At 42.2% G+C, this 13874-nt stretch overlaps 1 protein-coding gene across 6 annotated transcripts in view; it reads right to left on the bottom strand.

The window, feature by feature from the left end:
* Positions 1-13874, bottom strand: part of acbd5a (acyl-CoA binding domain containing 5a) — an 89250-nt gene that overhangs the window by 45611 nt on the left and 29765 nt on the right. For all 6 annotated transcript variants that reach the window (XM_048554500.2, XM_048554540.2, XM_048554523.2 and 3 more), the window contains one exon: positions 13459-13531. In XM_048554500.2, coding sequence (XP_048410457.1) covers positions 13459-13531 — 73 coding nt within the window. The remainder of the gene's footprint in view (positions 1-13458; positions 13532-13874) is intronic.

Raw genomic sequence — 13874 nt, 5'->3', positions numbered from 1 at the left:
CTACCTGTTTGGTCACCTTCTCAAAGAACTCAATAAGGTTTGTGAGGCACGACCTTCCTTTCACAAAACCATGCTGACTATCCCTAATCAATTTATTCTTTTCTAGATGATTATAAATCCTATCCCTTATAACCTTTTCCAACACTTTACCAACAACTGAGGTAAGGCTCACTGGTCTATAATTACCAGGGTTGTCTCTACTCCCCTTCCTGAACAGGGGAACCACATTTGCTATCCTCCAGTCATCTGGCACTCCTCTGATGCTGCTTGCCCTGCTGTGTTCGTCCAGCTCTACACCTTGTTATCTCAGAATTTCCAGCATCTGCAGTTCCTACTATCTTGGAAACAATTTTAGCCTTCTCTCTGCTTAGTTTCACAGAACTACATGCTTGGGAACCATTTTAAAAACATTTTAATGAACTCATCATCTACGCTACTTTGACCATCTGATTGTTTCAGTTTGACATAGATTAAAATTGCCCACGATTATTCCATTTTTCTGACAAACTCCCATTATTTCTTCCTTTATATTGCATCCTACTGTAGTCACTGGTAGGAGGCCTGTATACCTGGTTTCCTGAATTTAAATAATCCCTCTCTGTTGTGGTAAACCATACATTTAAGTCGTCATTGGACAAGCATATGGATGTAGATGGAATAGTGTAGGTTAGATGGGCTTGAGATCGGTACGACAGGTTGGCACAACATTGAGGGCCGAAGGGCCTGTACTGTGCTGTAATGATCTATGTTCTATAATTATTTAACAGAGATATCCCTCTACCTTTTCTTCACTTCTTGCCCTCCCAAATGTCATGCACCCTTCAACATTCAGATGCCAATCTGTGCCAGTAGAGACCTGGATGCAGGTTGACTACTAGATCATATTTATTTGTATTTCTATTTGCACTAATCACAAGTTGATTAATGGTCATTCATTAATTTACTATTTGTGCTTTGCAATATCAACAACTTATATTTATAAACACCTTTCACTTGGACTGGTGTCCCATTGAGCTTTGTTGTAACATTACCAAATAAAATTGGACATCAAATCACTTTTGGAGTTATGACTGGAGATGATCAACAGGAAGTGTGAGAGATGCGCAGAGGTTGAGGAAAGACATTCCAGAGCTTAAAAAGGGTGCATTAAATGGCACAAACTACAGTAACATGTATCTGATTACTGAACTTAAAAAAAAATCAAGTGCATCAAGAAGATTCTAAGAATAATACTGAATAAGTGATATATCAAAAGTTTAAATAAAATGGAACAGGCATTTTAATTTGTTTCTATTGGGGAACAAAAATCTGCAGGGAAATTTCATTATGTTTTAATTACAAAGTGAATATGCAGCAGTTATTTTTATTAAACCTCAGGAGAAGTGGGATAAAAATGGGCTACTACATCTTGATTTTTAAATGGAAATTTAATGTTTACATTCAGAGTCACTGATGATGCAACATTTGTTTCTATATAAACTGCTGTTGCTGTTTTAATTCTCAAACCAGAATAGGTGCCAACTAACTCAATAATTAAATTACATGCAGTACACAACTTCTACTAGAATTAAAATATAGCATTGCCTTCATATTTTTTTAATTCAGGAACTGCAGGTAGGCCAAGTTCTGAACCCAGCTGTATGATGAGACAACTGTTAAAATACTAATTACCTGTACAGGCTTTCGCCTGACATCATTTTTATGGTGAGCTGATGGAATTGTCACAATGTGGTAAGCCAGAGCCCCAGATTAATGCTTTGGTCATATGAACCAAATCCTACCACGGCAAATGGTGAAATCTGAATTCAATAAAATCTGGAAGTAGAAACTTCTCTAACTGCAATCATGTAACCATCGCCAATAACACGAATAGCATTTGGTTCACTAAGGTAATTTAGGGAAGGAAATCTACATGTGACTCCAGACTCTCAGCAATGTGGTGACTCTCAACCGGCCTCTGAAATGATCAGTTCAAGGGAGTGGTGATTGGAACCAGGTGGACTTAATTGACTATGAAGTCTTTGATCAGGGTTATTAACCTGGGCCAATCAGGAAAGCCCTGGGTGACCAATATAAACTGGAGAAGGAGTGCTTCATTTCCCCCTCCAACTCCATCTTAATTTGATCCTGGACCATCCCTTCACATTTTCATTCACATAGGCATTACCCTGTAGGGGCTCTGCTTGATACTGATGCTTTGGTCACACAGGTGGTTTTCCTGGTGGTGGTATGTTAATAAAGTCATTTGCCCACCTGGTGTTTTTTTTTTTAAAAAGAAAAAGCATTTAACCAGGGGATTAGAATCTCCCCAGTTGCGGACTGACTCCAAGCTGACTGGCCACAGCCAGTATACTCTGCACTAATAAATAAAGAGTGACTTGGTGACAGGACCGGCCTGTGTGCAGTTATTTCACCAACAAACCACAGCTCTTCTCTTGGGAGTCCTCCGTATCCCAATGTATGGAGAAGTATAGTGCACTATTATTTGTGAGGTACCATTAGAGTACTAAAGCAAAGAAAAATGGATGCATCCTATTTCTCCGAGAGTAAAGTTTCTTTACTTTTGTCCAAAAATCCTATTGAAGGCATTTATTAAAGGATTGTTGGCATAGTCTGTTGCATAAGATAATGGTTAAGAAATAGTTGATTTTGGAGACTGCATTGAGCTCCAAAATTCTTATGATTCTCTCCAGTTTTGGGTGGAGAATCAGGAGTTTAGCGCCTAAATCTTCATATTCCTTTCTTCCTTGCAGCCCCTGTGAATTCTACCAGTTCTGACCTTCCTCATATTCCATCGAACTCTTTTAATTAAGTCTTCAATGTCCAACATTATCCCTTGTGCCCTAGGTCTACATCTTAGCCAGCCATCATGATGCACTGTCACTTCATATATATTAGGGTTCTGGTGACTATCAAAGATCCCAGCTCCCAAAATAACCATGATCTCCAAAGCACTATTGTCTCCCACTCTTACATGTTGAATTGACCCTTCTCATAATTATTGTCTCTTTTGCCTCCACCATGCTGCCTTCAATTGCCACTATTAACCTCTCCAATTTCCTTAGCACAGCAGTGGTTGCTGATAAATCAATCTGACTTTCAGTAGACAAATCCCAGAGCTGACTATTGCCTGATACTTTGAGGAGCTGCCCCAACTTATGACTAAACAGATCGCTGGCTGTCCAGCATTGAAGTGGTAAGCTGTACAATAAATGAATTAGAGATGTGCCACAATGATATGGTGATGCTAGTGGGTGTCTGATGCAATCTTGCCCGATGAAGGTTATAGGAGGTTGCTAGCTATGGAGCATGCTCTGAGATATAAGGGTCTGCTAGCCAAGATAGAAACCTGGAGGTGAAAAAATTACAAGAGATGGAGTGCCTTATATCCCTCTCCAACTCTTAATTTGATCCCTAACCTTCCCCTCACCTTTTCACTCGCAAAGGCATTGCCCCCAGGGGACTCTGCTTGCAACTGGTTCTTTGGTCACATAGTCCACTACCAGGAAAAAACACCTATCAGTAATGTTATTTATAACATTAAAAAAAACAGGAAGTTTAGAATCTCCTCAGTTCAGACGACTGCCTCTGAGCTGGCTCCTACTGTGTACAAGCAAATAAAAGGCTGACTTGATGATGGGATATCAGCCTCTGTACAGTTTTTCCAGTGGCAAGGGGAGAAAACAGTACGTACCTGAAGAACATTTGCTCACACCAGACATTTTAGAGTTTGGGTAAGCATTACTTTTATTTCGGAAGCTTGACTTGTTTGATCCTACTGTCAAAGACTGGGTGCAGTATGTAGAAAGAATGAAATATTTTTTCAGGGCAAATGACATTGGTTTTCATCCGCCCTAAAGAGTAATCCTTCTGACAGCTTGCAGACCTGCAGCATTTTTGAATTAACTTTCCCAGCGGCACCAGACACTGAAATCTTCCAAGAGTTGACAAAGTTGGTTAAGGAATATTATGACCCCGAATCCCCAGACGCTTTCAGTTTTATTCGGCTGTTAGCGAACCGAGGGAATCCATGTCAGGATTTTTAATAGGATTTAAGATGACTGGCAGAAGCATGTGATTTTGGGGCAATCCTGAATGAGATACTGAATGACCTTTTGGTATGTGGGATTAATGGCATAACTATACAGGAGTGCCTACCAGCTGAAGCCCAACTGGACTTCAAAACAGGCACTGCAACTGGCTTTGTCATTTGTAAACGTGGCAAGTGGAGCACGGGAACTCCAGGGCATCCCAATGAAAGTTGATCCCCTCACCTCGCCAACTGAGCTTGGGGAAGACTACCTGTAGAACCTCACGCAGGGCATATCCTGAGCAGAAGGACCCTAGGTCAGCTCACAGCAGAACTCCACAACAGAGCTGAGCGTCAGCCAACCGGCTAAAACATTATTCAGAATCTGGGCGGGCAAGTCATCGTAGTTGCTGCCAGTATGCAGATTTGAGACAGCAAAGGCATCCTATTACACCTGACTAAGAAAACTCGTAGGCCTGGTCCCAGAAGAGTGCACACCCTGGAAAGTCCCCCAACATGTGGGTTGGGACAATTGCATTGCTTAGTGACATCCAAATCAGGACTGATTAAAATTAATGTTTGGTTAATGATCACCCAGTTCCCATGGAGGTCGACACGATTCACTCAGGTCTCCAACACTTGTGTCTGCACAAGATCTCAGCCAGACTGAGAACATACACTGGGGAAGCACTGCAGATTAAGTGTACGACTTTGGTTCTGGTCACCTATCAGAAACAGTTGAGGCTGCTATGACTGATGTTGGTAGAAGGCTTACCCCCAAGCCTACTGGGTCAGAATTGGTCGAGAAAGATTCCCATATATTGGCTCAACATTTTTCAATTAGAAAAAAGCTGCCTCAGTGAAGTCCTAGTGAAATACCCAGGAAATTTTCAGGAAGGTGTGAGGACTATCAAAGGGGCCAAAGCCACTTCAATACTGACCAGGAAGGAATTCTGAGATTTTGCAGGGCCTGCCCAGTATCAAGTGCCCTGTAGGCACAAGTAGAGGTGGAAATCTAGGAGGCTGGAAAGTGAAGGAATTATCAAACAAATGGAGTTTGCAGGATGGGCAGCACCAGTTGTACCGATTGTGAAGCACGATGGCTCAGTTTACCTTTGTGGGAATTTTAAGCAAATGGTAAACCAGCTCTTGCAGTTGGATAAATACCCAGCCCCTCGCATAGACAACTTGTATGCTAAGTTGGCAGGGAGGGGTGTGGGTGTCCTTTACAAGCTGGACATGAACCACACCAACCTGCAATTGTGACTGAATGAGGAATCCCAGAAGTATGCTACAATTAATACCCTTAAAGAGAGTTTGTACCAATACACAAGACTGCCATTTAGGGCATCATCAACCTGTGCCCTTTTCTAGCACAGCTGGCGAACATTTTACAAGGATTATCCTAGGTCACCATTTATCTGAATGACATATTAATAACAGGGAGAACTTGGGCATAATGCTTAAAATGTTTCTCTCAGTTGGGCGTGTGCCCTAAAAAGGGGGAAAAAAAAAAAGTATGTTCCAGGCACCCTAGATGACCTACTCAGGTTAGAGTCAACAAAACTCTGTTATATCCTTTGGAGGATAAAGTGAGGTCAATCAGAGGAGCCCCAGTTCCCACGTCTGTACCGGAGCCTAGATCTTTCCTTGGGTTAGTGAATTGTCACAGAAATTCATACGTAACCTGGCTTTCATCTTGACGTCCTTGCACCTGCAATTGAAAAAGGTCCAGCTGTGGAAATGGTTGCATAGCCGAGAAGTAGTCTTCAGGCAAGTGAAAAAGCAGCTATTGGTATAAGGGCATTGGCCCAGTAAGATCTGAAGCAAGAAGTTGTTCTGACATGCAATGCCTCACGGTATGGCATCAGGGTAGTGTTAGCACAACAGTGGCCCAACAGAGGGGAACACCCAATAGTGTATACTTGCTAGACTTTGGCTGATGCCTAACACAAATATGCCTAGATAGTGCAGGAAGGTTTGGCAGTTATCGTTTGCATGGGGAAGTACCACTTGCCCCTTTATAGAGGGAAATTTGTCAAAGTTACAAATTACAAACCGCTGCTAGAACTACTGAAGGAAGCCCATAGCTTCGTAGAATTTCAGGATTTGGACCCTTATTCTCAGCACATAAAAGTTAGAACACCATCCAGGAAGCTAAATGGCTAAGGCAGATGCCTTAAACTGCCTGCCACTGGTAGAAACCCCACCAGTGGTGCCTGCCCTGGAACAGTCTGCTTTGGTTTTAAACTTCCTGGACACCCTTCCAGTCACTGCTGACAACATCCAACTGTGGACACAAAACATCCTGTCTTGGCAAAACTAAAACAGCTAGTAAAGGTGATGGGGGAAAACAGAAGGGCCATCACTACCAGGACTGAAACCTTTCCAGACCAGGTGAGACGACATCACTGTACAGGATGGCATATTACTATGGGGGGGGGGGGGGGCAAGAGTGATGGTCTTGAGTAAAGGTCACCACCAAGTACTGGCTGAACTTCACCAGGGTCATCCAGGGGCTTCCAAGATGAAGATGCTAGCAAGAAGCTATGTCTGATGGCTGGGTTGGATGCTGACATATCCATGTTGGTGGGACCGTGTCCAAAGTGCCAACAAGGATTAAAAATTTCCACCAGCAACACCCCCACTTTTGTGGCAATGGCCAGGTAAACATGTCGACTGTGCTGGTCGTCAATGAGCTAATGTTCCTAATCATTGTGGACATCCATTCAAAGCAGTTGGACGTGCATAAAGTTCGTTTGGCAAACTCAAGGAAGTATTGGTCATGGACAATGGGATGTCATTTGTCAGCAGGGAATTTGAATATTTCTTAAAGTCAAAATGGCATAAGGACAGCTCCATACTATCCATTATCTAATGGTCCAGTGGAAACAGTGGTCCAAACATTGAAGGCAGCTTAAAGAAGCCGCCTAGAGACACTAATACAAAACTTTCCTGGTTCTTGTTTGATTATAGGAGCCCCCCCCAACCACTCAACAGCAGGGACAGCTCCAACAGAACTGCTGATGGGGAAAAGACTGTGCACCAGATTAAATCTGACCTTTGTTTGGGCAGGGGGGGGGGGGGGGGGGGGGAGGAGGGGGAGAGGGCAGCAATAATGCCAATGCTGGCCATATGCCTCCTCTAAGTGAGAGCTCACAATTTAATTCAGGGAACAAAATTGGGTGCCACAACCATAGAAAAAAGTTGCCAGTTTCCATGACTGACAAAGTTTCTTCAGAAGGGTCCTAGCCTGAAATTTCAACTTTCCTGCTCCTCTAATGCTGCCTGGCCTGCTGTGTTCCTCCAGCTCTATTTTGCGTTATTTCTAGATTTTTTTTGATTCGGTAGTAGATTCGCCAACTTTGGGTACATTTAAGGCGTCACTGGACAAGCATATGGACGTACAAGGAATAGTGTAGGTCAGATGGCCTTGAGATCGGTATGACAGGTCGGCACAACAATTGAGGGCCGAAGGGCCTGTACTGTGCTGTTATGTTCTATGTTCTATGTTCCATTTTTTTCATGTTGAATTGGATATATGAAGATTCTGCATATCTTTCAATACTATGTTCAAGCAACTTGCCCATCCTTGAAGGTTAACAAAACTCATATCAACCTACACCTAGTCACCAAAATAATTCTACCAGCCACGCATATTGCAGGAGAGACTCTGCAATATGTTGAGCACTTGCAAGACCTTGGACAGATTCCCCTCCCAAAAGGCCAACACTGACAAGGTAAACCAACACATCAGCTGTGATAGCTCAGATTTCTACAGACAATGGCATCCCATATTCGGTAACAAAGACCGCTACAAAGTTTTAATATATAAATCAGTGCCACAACCATACTCCTATTCTGCACTGCTAACCAGGACTGTGCATCAATGGCACAGAGCAGCACTCAAAAAATTCCATCAGCAATGCATCCATTTCATTACTTGAATTCAACAGGAGGGCCTCCAAACAAACCTGAGCACCTTTCCGAAGACAAGACTACAAATATTTAAGCAAAGGCCCTGCAACATGAATTACGACGGACTGGATAGTCAAAAAAAAACTTCCTCTGTCAGGTTCTGTTTTATTAACTCTTAATATTTCAAAGAAGAAGAAAGAGTCAAATATTCTCTGAAGGTCTCCTTGGAACGCAACAGCAGTGTTAACAGAATTACGGGCAAAACTGAGTGCATCATTCCCACAAGACGCCGTCAGATGCAGAGTTAACATTTCAAATCCGGTGACTGTTCAAGCGAACGGAAGAGCTTCTGTTTTTGCGTCCAAACTCCAGCATCCATTTTATTTTAGCATCAACATTAATGCTTGGGATGCAATCGATGCTGATTGTTTAAAATGACAACAACCTGTTCATTAAACTGCAAGACCAAACTTCTTAGTGATGAGGTAACTCAGCAGCACAGATGGAAAGAAAATGATGTCAATGCTGCACTCTGGATCCCATGAACTTGTAATATGCCCTGCTGCATGCAGCCAAAGATCTGTGGGTCAGGAATCAACCTGTTCATTGACATTAAGATCCATGGCAGAAACTCACAACTTTGAGTACACTTTATTTTTCAACAGCCATCTCTGATGCTCATAAAGATTAAAAAAAAATCTGTCTGCAAGAAGTAACCACTGAAGTTCCATGGCTCTGTCCAAGGGTCTTTATTATCCTGTGAAGAACGCTGAAAACATGAAACAGGTTGGCAGTGGTCGTGAAAACAAAAAAATACCAGAAATCACAGCAGGTCAGGCAGTATCCGTCGAGAGACAGAAAGCTAATGTTTCAAGTCTAGATGATTCTTCAGAGCCAAAGAATAGTCATCTAGACTCAAAACGTTGGCTTGCTCTCTCTATGGATGCTACCTGCCCCAAAGTGATCTCCAACATTTTTGTTGTCAGAACAGATTCCAGCATCCGCAGTAATTTGCTCCTACCTGGCTGTGGTAGTATCATGTTTGCTATTCACACAAAACTCTGAAGGCAGCTAAGGAGTACAAAGGAACTTCACTACCTTGAAAGGATCAGTTAAAATGGCAAGTGAATTTTGATCGGGATAAACATATATGCTCAGAGGAACTAGTAAAACTGTGTTTCATGAAATTCAATGCTAATGGTGAAAGGACTGTTGACAGAGAGGAAAGTGGTCTTTGGTTACAGAAGGATGTAAACAAATTGATCAGATGAATGTATCAGTGGCATCTGGAATGTAACACTAAATCTGAGATGTTGCACTTTGAAAGAAGAAAGATGACAAGAGAATAATCTGAATGGCAGGACACTAGGAACAGGGGGATCTTAGGATACTTGTATACAGGTCCTTGAAGACAGTAAGACAGGTTAATAAGACAGTTTAAAAAAACATTTGGGATACCTGCCTTTGTAGCACAAATAATAAGAGCAGGGACGCTATGCTGGAGGTGTACAGAACTTTGGTTAGGCCACAATAGAAGCACTGTTTGCAGTATTGGTCAGCAAAATTCAGGCAAGTCGTAACTGAAACAGTGGGTGGAGAAAAGATTCAAGGATGTTATGTGGCATGGTGCAGTTAGCTGTGAGGAGAGGCCGGATAAGGTCAGGTTGTTTTCTTTACAGCAGAGAAGGCTGACAGGAGACCCGATTGACTGGGGAGGGGGCATGGATAGGTTCAGTAGGAAACAGCTGTTCCCCAGTTGATGGATAAATAATAAGGGGTCCAAGTTTTAGGGTAAAAGGCAGGAGAGATAGGGGGAATGAAGAAAATCTTTTCACCCAGAGGGTGTTGGGAATCTGGAATGCACTGCCTTGGAGGATAGTTGAGACAGGAAACATTACAACTTTTAAGTACTTGGATGACCGCTTAGTGCCAAAACATTCAAGGCTTTGGACCAAGTGCTGGAAAGTGGGGCTAATGTAGACTCAGTAGTTTTCTGTCAGTGCAGGCACAAAGGGGCCAAAGGGCTGCACTGTACAGTGCTATGATTTCCTTCAAACACAAGGGCCCTAAGCTCTGGAACTTCTTCCTAAACGTTTCTGCCTCTGATCTACCTTGAAACCCTTCTTAAATTCACTTTGACCAAAACTTTTATTGAGCCCTCTTACTATAGCCTTTGCTAGCTCAATATCAATCTTGCCAACATATATTTCTATCAAGAACCTTGGATATTTTCTTAAAAGAATAATGGCACAATTAGACTGCAATTTATTTATTCAAAGCACAGAAACAAAAAAAAAATCAAAAATGACTTTAGACAGCTTCTTGATTTGAAGTTATTGAACGAGATTTTTTCGAGCAACAGAAATCAATTTTATTTCAGGTGCAAATTTGAGCAAGCAATGAAATTGCTCTTTGGTGAATGTCCACATTCTGTTTCAGTTGCAGTACTGATTCAACATTAGGTATGATCCTCCAAATACAAGATGCTGCATTCCCAGTATGTTTATACAGTTCAAACAAGAGTTAAAAGAAGAACTCAACACTTCCAAACAAAAGGGCAGGAACTGGTGCAGAAAACTAGCCAAAAGTTATGCTCAGTGAAAAGAATGAAAACAGAATGGTAGAGGTAGTAGGAACTGCAGATGCTGGAGAATCTGAGTTATACAAGCTGTAGAGCTTGATGAACACAGCAGGCCAAGCAGCAACAGAGGAGCAGGAAGGCTGATGTTTCAGCCTAGACCCTTCAAAAGAAACAGGGGAGGCAGATAGAAGATGGATAGAGGAGACGATAGGTGGAGAGGAGAGAGACAGGTCAAAGAGGCAGGGATGGAGCCAGTAAAGATGAGCGTGGGTGGGGAGGTAGGAATGAGATTATCCTCCCTGGACTGACCTGACAGGTCGGGGGTGGGGGGGGGTGCGGGATGAGGTTAGTACGTAGGAGATGGGGATGGGGCTTGAGGTGGGAGGAGGGGATAGGCAGGAGGAAGAACAGGTTAGGGAGGCAGGAACGAGCTTAGCTGGTTTTGGGATGCAGTAGGGGGAGGAGATATTTTGAAGTTTGTGAAATCCACATTGACACCATTGGGCTGCAGGGTCACAAGTTACTGTTCGTGCAACCTTCGGGTGGCATCGTTGTGGCACTGCAAGAGGCCCAGGATGGACATGTCATCGGAGGAATGGGGTGGGGGTAGTAGAAATGGTTCGCGACTGGGAGGTGTAGTTATCTAGTGTGAACTGAGCATAAGTGTTCTGCAAAGCGGTCCCCAAGCCTCTGCTTGGTATATGATTTTGGCAAGATCAGGGGAGGATGATTATTTCTTCATTTTAATTAGAAACAAATGTATTATGACCAATACATACTCCAAGATCATACAAGGATTCAATACTAGTCATTCCAGCGTATGACTTTTAAATGTTAAGCTATGCTTTGATATTCTATGCGGCATAAATCAAGGAGTAAACATTCATATCCTCGCTGTATTTTGGTTTGATGGTCATGGTAGTGTGGGGGGATGTGCCAGGCAATGAGGTAAAAGTTAAAGTTGTAAAATGTTATTTAATTTGGTAATCTGTTCTTTATTTTCCTTTCAGAATTTCCAAAATTTCTTGAGCTCAACCTTTGTCTCTGGTTTGTTAATCTTTGAAATTGGGTAGTACTAAGTGTAACAGCAGTAACAATTTAGTATCTGGAAGCAAAATCTGTAATTATGGTATTTCTGGTACAGTATCACCTTTATATGCTTAGCAGTATAAAAATCAGAAAATGGGCACAGACAGAGCTCTACATTTCAAGCTCAAACACTACATACACACTCCTTTCCACCATGCCAACTTTCTTTGGTCAGTACTTTCCAAATCACATGAAGATAAAGGCAGCACAGGAAGCTATTAGGACTTTTTATTCATTCAAACATAATGGCCAAATTCCGGCTGCTAAGACTGTGCTAACAAACAAAATCTTATACGAAGAATTTTAAAATACAAAAAAAGAGAGAATAACAAGAAAACAAAACATCACAAAAAAAAACTTTAAAATGGAGTGCAACAGGGCACTATGAGGTGGTAATGGTCTGACGGTATTATTGCTAGAAAGTCAATTCAGGATCCCAGCTAATACTCCAGGGACCTTGGTTCGAATCTTGCCACAGTTTAATGCGAAGTTTGAATTCTAAGACCCTCGTGCACAGTAGCGTCTGCAACCACAGACCTGGAGAGTCAGGTTCAAGTTGCGAGATGAGAGATGCTCAGGTGAGGAATGAGTCAATAACAGTGAAAAACATACTTGACCTCATCCTCACAGAACTGTCTATCGCAATTTCATTTGTCCACAAGATGCTATGGGCCATCAACAGCAGCAGAATGATACTCCGATGCTTCAACCTTATCCTTTGTATGGATAAATTGAGCTCCCCCATCATTGAACACAGAGCTTTTTGTGGAGTTTCCTCCTCCAGTGAGGTTTACAGATCTCCATCACACTTCACGACTGGAAATGGCAGGACTGCAGAGTTTGGATCAGATCTAATGGTTGGGGGAATTAGTTAACTCTGTATTACGTGCTGCTCCATAGAAGTAGTCACGTTGCGTAGTTTCAGCGCTACTCAATTTTTGGTAGGTCCAATGCTGCTCCTGGAATGCCACCCCGCCCTCCACTTTGAATCGGATGCGAATTCCTGGTTGGGTGTGTGTGCGCGCGCGTGTCGGGGGAAGGGGGGGGGTGCGCCAGGCAATGAGGTTGCAGGTTGTGTTGGGAGTATCATTCTGCTGCTGTTGAGGGCCCATAGCATCTCATGGACAAATGAAATTGTGATCGACAGTTCTGTGAGGATGAGGTCACGTATGTTCTTCACTGTTGTTGACTCATTCCTCACCTGGAGTATCTATAGTCTAGCTTTCCCAAAACAAGTTTGGAATTTCTGAGTTTCTCTCCTCTATTCTAAACAAAACGCAATTTGTGTGTTCCTCTCCCTTTAGTGCCTGTACATCCAGCTCCATCTCCCTCTTCCCTGCCCACTTGTGTAGCTCCCTCACTCCCATCCATCCAGTTTTCTTCCTGGATTTCTCTCTCCTGTCCCGCTGTCTGGGTCCTTCCTTCCCAATGTTGTCTATATATCTTTCTGGCTCTCCCTCTTCCCCTTTTGGTCTTCCAGCTCTTGGTTTTCAAATTTATATTCCATCTAGTAATTTAATCCATTTAATTTTAGTTTGCCTTGAGTCTTTGACACTTCATATTCCCTGAAGATCAACGTAAGATCAACATATGAACTCACACCACATTGGAATCCATGAAGTACCCAAACTCATTAGGTTCTTTATTTGTTCACATCTTGCTTCTGTTACTTTAAAAATTAAAAGCAACTTTCACAATTATAACAATCATTTTCTTGGGATAACGGACATATTCCAGGATGCATGAATATTTCCCTGGATCCCGCAAACTGTGTAAATCACAAATGTAATTAGTTACAACTATAAACTAAGCTTCAAAACTCTGTCACAATTTATCCTACCTTTTTCATTTCCTCAACATAGGCAATCATAGCTTCTTCTTTTGACATGTCTCCCAGGGAATTCCAAGCATCCCTATAAACAAACACAGAGGCATTTCTTTTAAATGGCTTCTGACAAAATGCAAACCAATTTTTAAGCTCCAATCACACTAAACCACACCTAGCAAATTTCAAATTTAAATCATCAAAGCCCAGAGGAAAGGATTCATTGTGATAAACATCAAGCAAATTAAATTTAAAGGAAGTGCCCAACTTGACAAATGAAATTTTCTGCTCTTTCCCCTTCCTCCAACTTTGGCTCTCAACGACACAAATATCTTTATATCAGAGACAGTTTAGAGAAACTGTATATGAAGTTGACTCCTGGAATCACGAGGTTGTCTTATGAGGAAAGACTGAACAAGTTGGGCCTATCA

Source organism: Stegostoma tigrinum, chromosome 2 (genome assembly GCF_030684315.1).
Source record: "Stegostoma tigrinum isolate sSteTig4 chromosome 2, sSteTig4.hap1, whole genome shotgun sequence".
Classification (NCBI taxonomy): domain Eukaryota; kingdom Metazoa; phylum Chordata; class Chondrichthyes; order Orectolobiformes; family Stegostomatidae; genus Stegostoma; species Stegostoma tigrinum.
The sequence above is the reverse complement of the archived record's forward strand: the minus strand, read 5'-3'. Positions and strand labels throughout refer to the sequence as shown.